Genomic DNA, 18,301 nt, shown 5'->3' on the forward strand with positions numbered 1-18,301 from the left:
AACAGTATTTATTCTAGGTGGCAGCACGGCCTAGTGGGCAACGTTGATATTCAGTGGTCAATATTAGTTTTTATTTCATGGCATATGGCATGCTCTGCAACCATCACAATGCGATGATTTTTCCAGCCATATAACAGCTTTCTTTCTCTCTCTCACACTCTCTGTGGTTTTCTCTCCGTCTTTTAGTCCCTGTCGCTCTCTTTTTACTCGATCACTCGTTTTCTCGCTCTCTCTCCTCGTTTGATATTGTGTTACCTGTTACATATACGCTCGCTCCTCTATAATGCATTTTATATGCTTTCCTCTATATGGCATGTGGGAGAGGGCTTTTAATCTTTCAACGCGAGCAAACACGAGTCGGCAGCCTATATGCAGCGAGCGGTGCACGATTACGTTTTCAGACGAGGCGCCCGTGGAGATTGTCTCGCGAGGACGCGAGGCGATGCGCGTGTTCCAGCACGCCTCCGCCTCGGGCACGACGCCCGTCCATCGCACACGCATCATGATAGTCGGACCTCACCGCGTCGGCAAGACGCGTCTCAAGAGCGCCATGCTGGGACACAGGTGAGCTGGCGCGCGCGTGTGCCGTAGAGTGTCAACTAGGAGTGATCAGGAATAAAAGGAAGTGACAGGATCAGAATCAGTAATCAGTAACAGGATGATTTCCACTGACAGGAACATTTGCGTGCTCGCAAAGTGAGCGGAAGTCCGTCGGGGCGTGGTTCCGATATTTCCCCCCAGTTTTACGGGTTGGAAAGAGTCGAAAGTGGTCCTTTTCACAAAATAAGACAATTAAGTGAAAGGAGTATAACTAAAAATCGGGCAGATCGTAAATTAATTCACTGCAATAAATGCGTGGCCGCCGTCGGCAGTAAAATTTACCTTCTAGTGCGAAAACGAGACGTCGAAAGATGGCAAGACAACTCTTTAGCTAATAAATATGCTGGCGACCTGTGATGCGTGGCGTTTGTAAGTGCGTACGGGCGAGCTACCCAGTGAGCGGATGCAAAAAATCCTGGTCAGACGTCAGCAATAACGCGATTGATCCCGCGAGCACAAACCTCTAAAAAGTATTGCTGACGAAAGTAAGTGTGTATTGCCTTAAAAAAAATGCTCTCAGCGGCCCTCGTGAATGTCTCTCGAAAGAAGCGTTTAGTAACGATCTACGTCAGTGCGTGGGGATGCATGGAGACATGACAGTGTGTGCGAGTGGTGCAGCACTGGTGACGCCGAGAGGTGGAATCGGCTGGTGTTGTACCGTACCGTTTTAGAGAAGACTTAACAGCGATGTGAACACAACAACGACAGTAGTGTCTGTAATTTGACGAGTGTATTTTCGCACTTGCTCTGCGTTCCAAGTGATTGATGTCGTAAGCGTGACATTATTACCTTTGAGATTGCTCGCAACAGCTCTGCTGAATGACACTTAGAGAAATAATTTACACAGTTTTATTGCGTCTACACGTGAGCATATCTGTACGTTGTGCAGTGTAGTTTACATTCGTGCGGTCGGTGCAATTGAGACTATATAGAATATATTAGAATATAAATTTTTTGGTTTAATGTGCAGTTAAATATTCAGTGTAATATAAATACAAGGAATTTATACTATATAAAATTATAATGTTTCAATTTTATTAAATAAGTTGAGTAAAGGCAGTAAATTAAACGGCTTTTATTAAACGCAACTGATTGTATGCGTCTGAAAGAATCTAGTTTCCATAAAAAATTAATACGAATAAAAATGATCTATACGGAGATATATGTTTGTTATCAATATTATACTCTGTTATACAACGTTATACTCTGTTATACAACGTATTATACTATGTTATAATATGTTATGTTATATTATATTATATTGTATTACATAACATTATATTATATCATTTTATATTATATTATAGTATACTATAATAATTATATTATATTATATTATATTGTATGTGATAATTAGCAGTAGTACATCTCACTATTCATCATACATGCTTACAGGGATAACACGGGTGCTCTCAGTACTGATGAGATTGACATGTCAGCTAGCTGTGAGGTACTGCTTGATGATGGCGCTGCCGTGTGGCTCTCTCACAGCAAAGATCAGCATCCACTGCCTCCTGCCAATGGAGTCACTAAGAAATCTGTCAACGGTAGGTCATGCGCTTAGTTTCCAAATTAGCTGCCACTTTCCCTCATTTACCAGTTTATCACTTGCATTTGCCAGCAATCCGGCTTATTGCTTTCACCTGCTTGCGACTCAATGCATTCTAAATTTAGCGAAGGATTTGTAGATGGAAAATCCCGACGCCACTCGCAATTCGCACCTTGCAGGAGATGTAGGCAATTAATTCGCTTTTTCAAAAGTTAGGAATGCCTCTTATTTCTATCTGCACACTACGTCTCAGCGAAGACAGTGACTCAGCAATACGTGCTATGGGCACTATATATATGGGCTTTATTTCTCTGTGTTGTTATAATCTAACAGGCAGTATGTTGAATTTTGTTTCCCTGCGTTGTCGTAGTGGCGTGGGCAATAGGTTAAAGTTTATATTTCTGCACACTTATAATTTAAAAATCTGTTATGCAAAATTAAACAGACCTTATATTATTACCATAATCCTACCTATACGTATGTTCATGCTACTACTTACCACGGTTCCTTATAGTATTCTTCACGTCTGTTTCTTACATACTTACTTATATCTTGCCCTCATAGTGTTCTTTACCTGTGGTCTTTATATTATTCCTTATATCTGGTCTTTATATTATTCATTACCGCGTAATCTTATGGTCTCATAATTCATTAGAACAAGAGGAAGGCCAGGATGAAGATTATTCAAGGGCGGTGGCCACGAATGTCGTCCAAGAGCTAATCGCACTGAAACGGCAGAAGGAGGAAGAGAAACGGCAGAGGCTCGGCGATTCTGAATTCTCTATCGACTCAGAAGAAGAGAAGCAGGTGAGGGCTCCTCCGTCGATTGCACAATCTGCGACCCTGACTGTGCGACCCTGGCTGTGCGTGCGTCGTTCTTGCTTTCTGTGTGCCACAGGGGGATGGTGGTGGCCTAATTGCTTAGTACTGGGATTCTCCCATTTATGCTCAGGGAACACGTCGAAGACTGTCAACGTCGTAACCTTTGAATGACTCTTCACTTCAAAAGTTGTGATGTTTGACATATTCAATGTCTCTGACGGTGGGTTCCGGAGCGGTATCGTCCACATTGCTCATTGTTATTGCGTAGACTCAGAAGCAGAGAAGTAGGCACGGCCGTCTAAATGGCATCGTTTGTCAACCTATTCCACCCACTGTTTACTGTTTGTGCGAGGTGATACATGACTGCATTACAAGGCGCAGCGGTGGCCTAATGGTTAGCACTCAGAACTTGAGGTTTAAGGTGAAGGTCTGAAGCTTCTTGCGCCACCGTACTGCACTGCCAGTGTGATAAAGGCACTTTATTTCTCGATTGGGTTCCGCCGCCGTTGGCTCGTACTCTTAGTAATGAGTTTACAGCGCGAGACAGCGGAGAGGTAATCATTCTGGGTCGAGCATAGCTGGCTCGGGGGAAATCACGGCTGCTCCCCCGCGTGTCGTTCAGCAAGGCACTTCACTCGCATTATACCTCGTATCGAAGTGTGCAAATACTCTGCAGGGACTACCTTTTATGTGACAACTAGTGGTTTATGCATCCGTCGTTGTGTAAAGTACTTGTCTGTTTGGGTATTTATGTTCGCGTTTAGCGCAGACCCGGTACGGCATTGCCTTTGTAAACGTTGTCGCCCGTCATGTAGTATTCACTCGAACCTGTATGAAAAGGATCACTCGGGCAGAATGGCAAGTGTGTTGTTTATAGATAGTAGTGTACGTTGTATAGACGTGGTTTCACTGTATAATTTCTATCCGAGGAAAACGCCAAAAGCGACTTTCATAGACAAGTCTCCGTTCTGTGAATGTGACTTCACTTCATAGCTGCCACTCAAGGGAGGCGTCAAAGATTCCTTTATAGGCAGGTGGCCGTTCTATAGAGGTGGTTTCACTGGATGCCTCCCAGTCCGTTCGCTAAAGCTGACCGCCGTTCCGTAGAGGTGACTGCTAATACAGGCCTGACTGCATGTAGTCACCTTGTAGCTTAACATGCGTCTAAACAGAGGAATTGCTCCGACCTGTGATTGGAGGATAAAAATAGACCCCGCCCACTTTTTCATTTTTGGAGGATAAAAATAGAATTCGTGACGTTTCGTTTCACCGGTCATAGCCGCGCGTGCATGATATTTGCTAATTAATTAGACTAATCACGCTTTAATAGACTCAAAATTCACAGCGATTAAGGCTAAGTCATCATGTCTATAATAGCTAGAATTTATAGAAATGTAACTCAAATCGTTTGCTCCATATATGATATAGTTAGTACACGTTCCTACCGGTCATAGCATAGCGTATGCGGCGGGAGTGGGCGGGGTCTATTTTTATCCTCCAATTACAGGTCGGAGCAATTCCTCTGTTTAGAGGCATGTGTAGCTTAGACAACCATTTTGTCGGCAGTCTATATAATAATACAGCGATGCTTGCAACAAAGAAACCTAAAGGTTGCGCACAATGCTTTGCAGATCCCTATTTATTTACCAGAGGAACGTGGTATTGATCGAATGTATATATATATATATATATATATATATATATATCATGTCCGATTCGTTTAGTGGGTGCGCAGCCTTTATACCATGAGTAACTAGGCGAGATGATACGTGTACTATCACTTTAAGTGTTTGCGCCAGACACACGCGCAATGTGTCTACTCGGGTCAGTGTCGTACCCAGGGGCGGATTCAGTACGTATTTGCCGTATTGGGAAATACGGTCTAGATAGATCTATTGGGTATTGCCGTATTGGGAAATACGGTCTAGATTTCAAAGTGCCCTTCGAAATTTTGCGCTAAAAAATACAGAAAACAATTTGATGGAATTTGGCTATATTCTTTATTTGTTTTCTTTTTCTTCTGATTCATTGACAGGACTTGAAGGAAATCAAAATTTTACATGGTAACACGGTGTGTTGGATTTAGGGCAGACACGGGTGGACTGAACTGACTGCAGGAGAGATGGGTCTTGTGACATCCCAAAATAAAAAATTTCATCTACATGGTCAGGTGTATTGGTAAAATAAGTGAATAAATACTATGTAATAATACAGTAATTCATTAGAGTATAGTTATTGCAGGAATACACCAAGATGCCAATGTAGTAATTGTTATTAAATAATGTGGTAAATGTAGTATTGGTAGTATTGAGTAATTATGTTAAGTATACCTCTGACAATAGTATAATATAACTATGCTCAGGAGTAAACAAAAAAACAAGTAGTTTTTTATTCACTCCTGGTATTATGATTGTATAATCACTTTCCGGCCGTCTATACACTTTATGCATACGTCCAATCTTACTGACAAGGCTTCAAACCCGTTCACCACGTCTCACAACTATTATAGTATTGCTTTTCTCTCTGTTTACCAAAAGTGAAAGTATTTTTTCGTAATTTCCCTTCGTAAAAATCCCAAGGCAGTTTAGCTCGGCGTCATTTTAGTCGCAGAACGGCATTCATATATAGCGTATATTTACTATACATGTATTTTCCATTAGTGTTGCATTGATGCATTGCCGTTTCGAGCTATTTTATGTCGGCGGCACTGTATTGATATATGTGTGTATTATAGTGGGAACCAGTGCGTTACAGCTACAATAGGGGACGTGGAACATAGCAGTGAAAGTTTGCCTTGGTGGAATGAGAGTGAAAGTTTGATTTCACAACATGCAGCGGCATATAGTGGTTTTGATACATTAAAACATAATACCAAGAGTCCATAATAGAAAATGTGCTATTATGGACTCTTGATAATACTAATAATCTCTGTTGTGTCCCAATACATGAACTTAGTCTAAATGCCAACCTTATATATAAATAAATATATATATATATGCACGCACGCACGCACGCACGCACGCACGCATACACGCACGCATCTATATATCTAAAGTTGTTGAGTTTGTGTGTACTCGTATAACTAGAGAACTACGCAGCCTAGAGGAAAACTGAAGATATATTCAGAATCAGCACGTCTCGGAGGTGGTTCTGGCTGAAACAAACATTTAAAAAAGTTAAACATTGGAAAAAAGTACTAATTTACTATTCGTCAATAGATGGCGGTGCGTACAGCTTAACATCTCGGATGACTGATTGATGCTTTCTACGCAGAACGTCCAGATAATCATATAATAATACCAACATAATATAATCCAGTGGTCTGAAATGGATAACCCATCGGTCTTCTAAACCGGGCATTTTGGGTTGGAGTTCCACCTGGGGGAATCTTTTGTTTCTTTACTTTTTGACTGTTTAGTATGTACTTCTGCCACTTCACAATTAATTTCAAAATTTCAAAATTTTTACTACATTTAAAAGTTTAGTAAAAATCCAGAATAAACTATGGTAGATAATAATTATAGCGCAAATTGACGGGAAGCCTTCACGGAAGCCTATGTAGGTTACAGATCAAATATATTTTAATTATTTTTCCATGGTGGGCTGAAATTCACCAAATAAAATATAAAAAACGTAACAAATCTATATATATCAAGTTGTTCCATATAAAAACCATATAACAACCAAGGGCGTGATGCTACGAGAAAAGTGAATATTACATGCATATCTGATTTTACCATGCACATGCACGTGCTGGCAGCTCACCTGGCTCTACTTTGACCGTATAAGAATGGCCAAAGAAAATTATCCGAGGCCCAATTCCCCATCTAATACATATTTTTCAATGTGTGTCTGTTTGTCTGTTCTTGATTCAAATATATACGGAGCACTCTAGAAATGTCAAAGACGTTCAGTAGGGGTACATGTTCGTGCTGAATATCATGGGCACATTCGATTTGACCTCCGAGGTCATCTAAGCCACAAAAAAACGGAAAAATATACTGGTCCTTGCAGCAGCATTATAAAAAGGCACCCCTGCAGCAACACTAAATAAACGGGCCCCGGAAGCAGCATTAAATAAACGGGATTCACTTTGCACTGACTTGCATGACTGTACAATGCCCGTTACATTGCGTTACTATACATGCATTATATTACATCCGCCATGTCATGGTCGTAACAACATTCGCCTTGCACTGACTTCATACAGATTGTGCAAGACTATTTTCGCTAGGTTAGATATATAGATAGATATAAAGATAAATACATAGATTTATAGATAGATGGATGGATGTATAGATAGATATATTTTTGATAGGTTAGATAGATAAATAGATTTACAGATATATTTTTGTGTATTTTTCTTTCAACGAAGTTGTCGTCATCCGAGCGCTTTATTTCCCGGGTAACGCCGGGATAAATAGTTGATAAATAAATCTCGTAGGTAAAATATTTCTTATTTTATTACAAAATGTGAAATGGCTATGAATGTTAATTATAGGCTCTGCATCTGTTTTTCTATCATGCTTTTCTTTTATTAATTTGATAAAAAATTTCTTAGCCGCCACAAAGTTTGTAGACAAATAAATTCTTAGCCACCACAAACGGTTTGTGGACCCAAAAATTCATTAGCCACCACAAACAGTTTGTGGACCAAAAAATTCCTTAGCCACCAAAAACAGTGATGGGTAGCAAAAAAATTACCAAAAACAGTTTGTGGAACCAAAAATTACTTACCACCACAAACAGTTGTGGATGGAAAAAATTCTTAGACACCACAAACAGTTTGTGGACCAACAAATTTCTTAGCCACCACAAACAGTTTGTGGACCAAAAAATGTTTAGCTTCCAAACAATTGGTGCGCCTAAACCATTCTTAGACACCAAAGAGTTCGTGTGCCCGAAAATTTATATCGAACAACAGTGCCAGCACCCAGGTTACCCTCCGATAGTACCTTGGGGGACGTAGACCCTACCCTCTCAGCCCAACTGAGTGCGTCATTTCATGGGCAACGCCGGGTGTACTGCTAGTGCACATATATTCCTTAAACTGAATAGATTCTCTCTACACATAAAACTGTTTACTGTACGTAATAAACACTGTACTGTTCTTCCCGATGTATTTACCCTTTATTTATTAGTTATTCGTCTTTCTTCACAATTAGTTTCAGATAGACGATTACAATCGATTTGAATCATCCAGGTGGGATCAGGATAAAACGGAGAAAGAAGGGATAGGTATTAAAGCAGACATGCTTAGGGAATTACCTGACAGGTAAATTATTGACGATGTGCAATCGGCAAAGTTTGATTTAGCAAACATTTTTCCCATGCTGAAAGTAGTTAGTTCAAAATAAATGGTGCCAAAGAAATTAAACTTGCATACGTGCATGCTTGTTGTATTCGGGAGCATGAACCAATGTTTATTGAATCAGTAAAAAATATAATTAAACATTTTATTTCTGCCCCTACTAAACCAAGCATGTACTTATGTGACACGTTATCAAGATAAAGTGATAATAATAATAACAATAATGATGATGATGATGATGATGATGATGATGATGATGATGATGATGATTATTATTATTAATAATAATGATTATAAGTAACATAATAAGGAGATGTATGCTCTTATTTCCTCTTTACAATACGTATATAGTCGTGGTAGTCGTGGCGGATAGTGAACAATGAGGCACAATATATCAAATGTACCTTGACTAATCGATTTGTGTCAAGAAATGTGATATGCTGTGTGTTGTTGGTTTTTGTCAAACAACACGGCTGCAGGACAAATAATCTTGAATGTGGTGCAATAATAATATTGAGTAGGTCATATCGACCTGGATAAAATTTCCGGGAGCCCATGACTGTATTTGGAAAACGAAAGTAGCTTTTCAGATGTTCTTGTGACATTTTTCTGTTAATTTTAATATTTTGCCAAATGCCTCCTGATAATATACATTTGGATGAATTTGATAGCTCGTTGCATGTTAATGAAACTGATTTATAATTGAAATGGTTGCAGGGTTGTTGAGATTGTTGAAGAGATGCTTCAGGAAGGCAACAAGGACAGCAATAAATTGTTGAACGTAGATGATAATAGACAGGAGAGTGACTGTATTCTGCCGCAGTTGTCGAAGAAACTTTTGCTAAAAATCTGGGACTTCTCTGGAGAAGCTATACATTACACCATTCAGCAAGTAATTATGTTTTACTGGTCGTTTATTAACTGCTGCAGTTAATGCAATGTATAATTTGGCATTCAGGGTAGCCCATGTATACACACTGATGTTGCTAAAATAATAACTTGATACTTGTCAGTTTCCGTTTTTGAAAGAATGTATGTCCAGACTTTTATTGAAACCATTGGATTATAGTTAACAACTTAACTTCTGCTTGTTAAGTAAAACAATGTTCATTATCATTTGCATATATAAATGTCAGTATGTAAAAAGGGTTCCCCGTTATGAAATTTCTAGCTGGTTAGTAGCTTCTAATTAAGCAGGGTCTAAATGTGTTGTTTAACAGTTAAAGTTGTAATATTAGCAATCAGAATTCACAGCATGCGTTCAGTACATTTTAATGTTGTACTCCCGCAGCATTAAAATGAATTAATGAAGTGAGGTGGCTAATGTAAAGACACTGTATAGTTCAGGTGCAATTTGCTAGCTGGTAACATACTGGCACAAGTTGCATTCGGTTGACTGTAGTGTGCACAGGTCTAATGTCGCATGTTCTATGTTTAGGTGTTTCTATCAGCACGAGCAGTTTACCTGGTTGTCTTTAACCTCACCTGTGATCTTGACAAGCCTGCTGTCGTGCCGACGAGAAGGCATGTCAATGGAGAGGAAATAGTAAGTATTTGTTATTGTGTTATCCTCACTCGCGCACGCGGCCTCTGCATTTATAGCTAAATGGTTAGGTAATTGAAGGGCCGTACAAACTGCGTTGTATGTACGTGCGTGTACGAATATATACTCATGGGTACACCGAATCCAACCTTTGAAGTCTTGGCTGGAACAGGGATCGTCCAGACCTATCTCACCGGAACAGAATCTCGCAATAGAGCTAGAACAAGAACTCGCCAGAGATATCTGGTTGGAACCTGAAGCTTAGCCAGAAATAGTGTTACCCGCACATGCAGTGCCATATCCTGCTAACTGACTCAGCTCAAATGAAATGGCTTATTATCTGGCACGCACATCTGTCAGGGAAGCAGGACAATGCTCGGAATTCTAATTACAAGATGCTTGATTGCATGGTGAATCTCTAGCTTGCAGTGCAGAATCTCTGCAATAGATGCCTTTTGTAAGTATTGCTTTCGGCTACGAAAGCAAAATAATCAATTCATATACAAGGCATACCGGTATCACATATGGACATATCTGCTGTGATTGCGTGTCTGACACTTGTCACACGTCTGTCGCTCGTGTAAATTCACCGAGCATGTCGCCATTGACTGAAATCACAACTAGATGCAATTTTTAGCTCACCTTGACATCGTCAAGATGAGCTATTGCCATGGGGCGTCGTCCGTCGTACGTCCGTCCGTCCATCAACATTTGGCTACGGTCACCGATAACTTGAGAACCGTTTGACCCACATGTTTCAAATTGCATACAGTTATTACTCCTATGAGAGAGATGTGAACGTCCTTTTTTGGAGCACTCCAGTTGACCTACTTTCGAGCCATGTCCAGTTCATGTTTAGCGGATTTTGCTCATTTTAGGTATGTGAATGAATAAGGACTCGCCCCAAAACATATCACACGGGTTTTGATTTTTTATTATTTTTATGCAAATTAGGTAGATTTTGGCAATTCCACTGCATTTTAGTGTCTGCCTACGGTCAGCGATAACTCAATAACCGTTTGACCCACGTGTTTCAAATTGCATACAGTTGTTACTCCTATGGGAGAGATTTGAACGTCTTATTTTGGAGCACACCAGTTGACCTACTTTCGAGCCACGCCCACTTTTTGGCAAAAATGGAAATGGCCATTAAGTCGTCAGTTCAGGTTCAACGAATTTTGCTCATTTTTGGTATGTGAATGAATAAGGACTGGCCCCAAAACATATCACACTGGTTTTGATATTTTTTAGAAATTATGCAAATTAGGTAGATTTTGACAATATATATGGCCTATCTAACCCTGAAACAAAACAGTGAAATTTCTGTTACTATAAAACAGGGAATAAGGACATTTAATCACATTTCGGTCCGTCATAAATGAAACACTTACCAAATTTTAAATATCATCTTCCTCTTCTATCACACCCAAGGTGAGCTATAGTGTCATTGACACTTTCATTAAGTTAATATCGTTTCACGTAGCATGGGCATACTACTTAAAAGTTTTTTTTCCAAAAGTACAATCTTTTCATGTAGTTCAACATATTATTTATATGGGGTTGACTGTTATTCGTTACAAATTACTTGAAATAGTTGCACAGGAAGGCGCTTAAATATGTGAGAGTCTATTTAAGTATCCTCTATGGCATTCAGATAGAGATTCTGGAACGTGGTATGTATACAGTGGGTGTATGTGTGTGTGTGTGTGTGTGTGTGTGTGTGTGTGTGTGTGTGTGTGTGTGTGTGTGTGTGTGTTGTGTGTGGCGTTGCGTGCGTGCGAGGCGTGCGTGCGTGCGGCTGCGCGCGCGTGCGTGCTGCGTGCGTGTCGTGCGTGGTCGTCGCGTTGCGTGCGTTGCGTGCGTGTGTGTGGGCGCGCGCGCGCGTTCGTGTGTTTGCGCGCGTGTGTGTGTTGGTTGCGCACATTCAATCTCATTGTACGAAAAATATGCCATGCATTGTAATTGGTTGCGTATACTTCCAACGTACACACGACACAAAACATTATTTGCTAGAAATACATAAATCATTTGCAGGGCTCCCTTAATCGATAGCATGCGTGCCTGGATCTCGGAGCATATATTTTTCACTGTAGCAACTTAGAGTACACTCCATGTAGCTGTCATGCAGGTTCATGGTATGAGTGTCGGAGTGTTATCAGTATACCATTTATGGTTGCACAGGAAAGTAATAATGAATGCTGTTTAAAAAATTCGCCCTAAAAATTCATAATTTCGTGGTAAAAATGGGTTTGAATTGACGCAACCTTGAGCAATTCCATATGTCTATCAGCATATGTTGGTACTAATGTCGTGGTTACGAATTAACACACAACCTTAAACTATAAATTATTTTCTGATTTAATGCTCACTTTGTAAACCTTTACTGGATTGTATTTTTAACTGGTGGTAATATTTTGGACTTGCGAGATTTTTTTCTGAAGTTATAGGTCTATGTTAGGATTACCAAACTGTGCTCCTCAGGTCTCGACATATTTGGTCGTGACAATTTTCTATTGAGCTTGTACGTGGGCGTTGTTAATTAGTTTGTGATATTTACGTTGCATATGCCTACTAATTTTTTTAGTGCCTTAAAAATTGAGCTATTATTTGCACACGAAGAATGTACTGTTTTCACGTGATTGACGTTAAAAAACACCTATTGTATTGACGCTGTTCAGAGACTGCTGGCGTTATGAAATTACACGTCCACGTGTACACAAGGAGGACATTACTCATTTTAATTCGTTGTGTGTAAATATGCCGAATGCACGCGTCTTTCTCGTACATATCAGTTTTCTGCGAGCTGAGTGCATCACGCGACGATAGCACGAGTTGCTCGTACGTGCGTCACTCAGAATCCGGGACAGACGTTTTCTTCTTACGTACTCTCGTGTCTCTCTTCTCTCTTGTCACGAGTTGATGCGTCAGTACATGACGTGATCACGACAGACGCTCGCTTCTGTGTATATATGTATATGTAATTATGTATCTGTATATGTATATGTATATGTATATATGTATATGGATATGGATATGGATATGTATCTGTATCTGTATCTGTGACGCGTACACACGCACGCACGCACGCATGCACACACACACACGCTTTATTTATGGTGCTCAGAAACAGAGAATGTCACGTGTGATACATACAAATCAATAAATAACTTGTAATCGAATTTTAATATTATATAAAAAGAAACGAAACAAAGGATATACAACGACAATGCCCATGCACTGCTTGAAATTTACCATCTTAATCTTAATCCTAATCCTATCTTTAATCTCCCTGCCTCCCCCTCTCTCTTTACTCGGCTAGAGCCCTGCAAGATAGTCGCTCTTAAACTCAATCCTAGCGCTGTCTTTAATCTCTCTCTCTCTCTCTCTCTCTCTCTCTCTCTCTCTCGTCGGGGCAGCTCGGCGAAGAGGCAAGCGAGCTGAGCAACCTTGACGCGCTCTGCTTCTGGCTGCACGCGATCCACGTGAGCGCGTCGCGGGCCGACGCCGCGCGCGCCGCCGCCGCAGCCGAGGCGTACAGCCCGCCTGCTATCATCGTCGGCACGCACCGTCGCCAGCTCGCTGACACGGAGGTCGCCCGATGCAACCTGGTGAGCAACCGGCCGCCGCTGGTGGGGGTGGAGTGGTCGAGATGGTGTGCAGTTAATAAAGGGGGCGTGGCATGGACAACTATATTTATTTATTTTTCTGAAATTTTCTGTTTATTTTTCTCACTGCAGACGTTGTGCAGTAATTAAGGTGTGTAGAGGTGTGCAAAAAAAAGAATAAATAAATATATAAATAAATAAATAAATGTGTATATATATATATTTATTTTTATTTTCTTACTGATGCTTGATTTTCGAAAACTTGATTTGAATGTGGTATTTTTCAATGTATATGATATATTAATGAGTGATATGTGGGTGGTACTGCATTGTGCATTAAGATACGCTTAAATGTGGGTGAACAAGCACCATCGTGTAATCGCATGTAGAAATACTTGCATGGCTGCTGGCTGGTAATTTCAACCTTCGTATTAAAGATTGAAGGTTATTTCGAAGGGGAAAATTATGCACATGCAGTCACTATCGCTAATGCATGCAATGTTTGAATAGGTTGAACAGAAATTCAAGAGAATACGAGAGCAGATACGTGACAAGCCTTATGCCAAGCATGTGATCAATACCTTCTTTGACATTGACATCTGCGATGAAATAGACGATCTAATGGTAAGTTATTTATTCTTATTTTGTCATTTTATGTAAATTTTTTGTTTCATTTAGCTTAGTCGCCATTGGTGATGCTCTATCAAACAGTTTCTACACGGCTTCCTGAACGTGTTGTATCATGATTGTGTATACCAACAACGCAGAGAATATAGGATTATTTGCATATTTTTATGATGTGAAAATACATGATGAGACTTGGCTATAGTTATTGAACCACCTTTTTGCAACTAAGAAAGCGTGGTTTTTTTTAGCTTCACTCTCTATCTATATCTATCTCTCGGATTACCTGATGGCGCACGTAGACATTGTTATCGGCTTGTTACAATCTATAGCTACAGACGTATAGCTATAGAGGGATCATTATTCGGCTTCAGTTGTCCATGTCTGTCGTGTAAGCTGCTTGCATGCAGCAGCGCAGCACGTAACTGACGTGCGTTATTCATTCTAACCCGTTAACCATCACGTGTGCGCAAGCATATATGGCATGAAAAAATCTCAACATGCAGTTACACGCAAACATATATTATATTGCTAGATATTACACGTTTTACAAACATGTTTCGTATATAATTTCGTATAAATAATACATATTTATTATATAATATTACAAATTTATAGCAATATTTTCCGTCATAAATGCTGTTTAGATTAACGTTTATTGTGTCGAAAAAAAGTTTAAATATAATGCTTTAGTATTTACAAATTGTTGTTATCAGCTAGCCTTTGTATTAAAATGGTCATGTTCAGTATTTTGCAATTAACATATAAAACCCTTTTCAATATCTACAATAATGTTATAATTATATAGTTGCTTATATTAATAACTATTATTATTGATTATATATATATTATAGTTATAATTGCAATATAGAAATATATTAAATATATTGTTAGCTACTTATATGATTCAAGACATGCCAATGTCCAAATGCCAAATGCCATATGCCATATGCCAAATGCCAATGTTCAAATTTCCCAGCAGACAGACACCTATTTATTTATAATCTGTGCTCCAGTAAAGTGCACCTGTAAATCAAGTCGTGGTTTCTTTGCATGTTGAATAAATAAATTACCATTAAGAACGTGAGACTAGAATCAGGCCGTATACAAACCTGTGTCGATGCTATACTTGTCATATACACATATTCAGTAGAATGTTATCAATAATATCGTTCTGCATGGTGACATGGTCAATCTTTTAGTTAGTGATTTCACTGATGTTAATTAATCGATATATCAGCTAGGTAGTGTAAGTAATGTTCTCATTAGTGCTTTTCTGCAATGTTGCTCTTTCTCGTAGCTTCCAGTACACTAGCTTTTCTGATGCGCATTATTATTCACTGCTGTTATGGTAGCGTTATGGAGTAGGTCAGGGTGTACCTCCATCATCCTATATATCGTCTCACATCACTGCGCTTTCGTAATGACAGGGGGCACCACGGCAGTCTGTAGCTGCCTCGCGCTGCTACGCGCGTGTGATTGCAGCTGAGGGGAGCGGTTAGCATTTCCTCCAGCAGCCTATAGTTGCCTGCGTCGCTGTACTGTCGCGAGGCAGTCATTAGCCGCCTCCCGCGTCGCCGTACACTTGTGATGGCTGCAAGGTGAGGCTGTCGTCAGTGCTGTCAATATCTTTCTATATACCCCTGCGCTCCTACGATAACAGAGGGTGCTACAGTCAACACCTCCCTCCTGCATTGCTGCGATCGCAGTTAGGGGAAGCTGTCTTCGGTGCCTTCAATATCCTCCAATGCACCCCTGCGCTCCTACGATAACAGAGGGTGCTACAGTCAACACCTCCCGCCTGCATTGCTGCGATCGCAGTTAGGGGAAGCTGTCTTCGGTGCCTTCAACATCCTCCAATGCACCCCTGCGCTCTTACGATAACAGAGGGTGCTAGTCTACACCTGCCGCCTGCATTGCTGCGATCGCAGTTAGGGGAAGCTGTCTTCGGTGCCTTCAATATCCTCCAATGCACCCCTGCGCTCCTACGATAACAGAGGGGGCTACAGTCAACACCTCCCGCCTGCATTGCTGCGATCGCAGTTAGGGGAAGCTGTCTTCGGTGCCTTCAATATCCTCCAATGCACCCCTGCGCTCCTACGATAACAGAGGGTGTTACAACTTTTACCTCCCGCCTTGCGCCTCACGCTGTGCGACAGACGGCACTGCCCACCTCACACCGCCAGGAACACGTTGGGCACGGAGAAGTCGAGTTTGAGCTTGCGGCTCTCCGGGTCGCCGGGCCGTGCGATCGTGATCTCGCCGACCAGCACGACGGTGGCGACGTTGTCGAGCACGAGCTGGTAGGTGCCAGGCAGCAGCACTTCGTTGTGCTTGACGTGGCAGGCGAAGCGGCCGCTCCACGGCGCGCTCGGCTTGCCCGGCAGCAGGATGCGGTAGCTGTGCTGGAACGTGCAGCGCAGGCGGCCGCCGCCGACGTCTACGGCGGCGCCCCCGCGCGCGCCGTCCCAGTGCACGGGCAGCACCGGGTGCTCGCTGTGCCGCGCGGCCTGCGGGGCCTCGCTCAGACCTGCAGCGAGAGAGAGAGAGAGAGATGAGTGTGATATTCCGTAACTTGCTGCTACTAACTTACTTAACTACACAGATCTAATCGTCTAATGGCCATCCTTCGACGGTAACTGTTGCTAGGTCGATGAAGATAGACGAGTGTGTACGTGTCTTTCACGCTAATGTAATGATTTTTGATTTGAAATTAATGCCAATTTGGCAACTTTGAGCCACTTTGTTGCCAGGCAGCGTTTTTCGAATGCCCCCATCGCAAGAACGATTGTGTAGCAATATCTGTCAGTCACTCAGGAAGATAGGTGAATTCTCTTTACGTATTATGGATTGTAAGGCTTGCACATGCCTCAGGCGCGTGTTATGTTACGTACACTAGCTGCGGTCATTAATTTACGGCATGAACACATGTATGGAGTATAGATATATGTTTGTATGACTAGCCGTCGAGATCATGTTTAGAGGTGACCTATTGCAGCTTCTGTGCGAGCGCACTCGCACGCCATGATTGTAGGTCGCGCACGGCGTTAATTTGTCTCCTGCACACGTTGCTATATGCATTGATCATACACCCATTATTTACTATGGAGACGATGCGCATGTCTGTCTTATAGAGGTCGGGGGGCATCTTTAGAAAAATTTTAGTCGTAATATTAGTCTCAGTCGTGTGTTTTTCTATGGGTTATAGAAGTACTAATCATTATCGTAGAGCTACACCGATGTTTTACGACAACGCCCCCATTGACGTTTAGAGGTGACGGTATCGTGTTTCTGTGAGCGCAAGCGCATCACTATAGTGTAGGTATTGCACATCGTTTGTTGCGTGCAAGCGTGATTGTTGCATCAACCACACATATATATATATGCTCATTTGTACCACAACTATGTTGACAAAACTTTCTATAGTCACAATTCAACGTGTGATTATCGATCGTCGCTCCTTTTATGCTGCGATTACTCGACAATAGAGTCGTGATGAATAATGAAATTTTAATGAATTGCGTAATAACAATACGTATCGTCAATTTTCCGCGCTAACCGTCGATGGCCGCAGCGAATGCGGAACGAGAGTGGGCGAGTGATTGTTATGTATATATACGTACCGGCGGGAAGAGAGATGTCAAGCCAGGTTGTCTCCGTTGGTGTGCGGTCTTCAGGGTCCGGCTCTATGCTCAGCGTGTACTTGTTGCCGCCGCCCTCTCCCTTGACCACGGTCAGTCTGTTGTCACCGGGCAGCTTCGCCTTGTTCCACATGATGGTGACCGGCACTTTCGTCAGAGATTCGTCGAGATTGTACTCGGGACGCTCCGCTGTCTCGGCGGTGGCGCCATCTTGAGGCTGCTCTGTCGCGTCGGGCATCTCGCCCTCGGACAGTATGACCTCGATGATCTCTTCAAAGTCGACGTCGAAGTAGTATTCGAGGCTGAGTACTGATGGAATGTTCTGCGCAACGTCTCTACCTGCGAGCGTAATAGTGACATTTTATAGACTCCTGTATATACTGCTGTAATATAGACTCCTGTATATACTGCTGTAATATAGACTGCTGTATACTCCTGTAATATAGACTGCTGTATATACTGCTGTAATATAGACTGCTGTATACTCCTGTAATATAGACTCCTGTATATACTCCTGTAATATAGACTGCTGTATACTCCTGTAATATAGACTGCTGTATACTCCTGTAATATAGACTGCTGTATACTCCTGTAATATAGACTCCT

General features: G+C 41.4%; 1 protein-coding gene across 1 annotated transcript in view; it reads left to right on the forward strand.

Annotated features, from left to right (window-relative positions):
• LOC106811067 overlaps positions 1–18,301 on the forward strand; it is a 58,551-nt gene that overhangs the window by 26,716 nt on the left and 13,534 nt on the right. Inside the window, exons 5-12 of the mRNA XM_014814596.1 lie at positions 402–564; positions 1,996–2,147; positions 2,805–2,956; positions 8,137–8,246; positions 9,000–9,174; positions 9,721–9,828; positions 13,242–13,433; positions 13,941–14,054. Of these exons, the coding sequence (XP_014670082.1) occupies positions 402–564; positions 1,996–2,147; positions 2,805–2,956; positions 8,137–8,246; positions 9,000–9,174; positions 9,721–9,828; positions 13,242–13,433; positions 13,941–14,054 (1,166 nt within the window). The remainder of the gene's footprint in view (positions 1–401; positions 565–1,995; positions 2,148–2,804; positions 2,957–8,136; positions 8,247–8,999; positions 9,175–9,720; positions 9,829–13,241; positions 13,434–13,940; positions 14,055–18,301) is intronic.

Source organism: Priapulus caudatus, unplaced genomic scaffold, assembly GCF_000485595.1.
Source record: "Priapulus caudatus unplaced genomic scaffold, Priapulus_caudatus-5.0.1 Scaffold18, whole genome shotgun sequence".
NCBI classification, from domain to species: domain Eukaryota; kingdom Metazoa; phylum Priapulida; class Priapulimorpha; order Priapulimorphida; family Priapulidae; genus Priapulus; species Priapulus caudatus.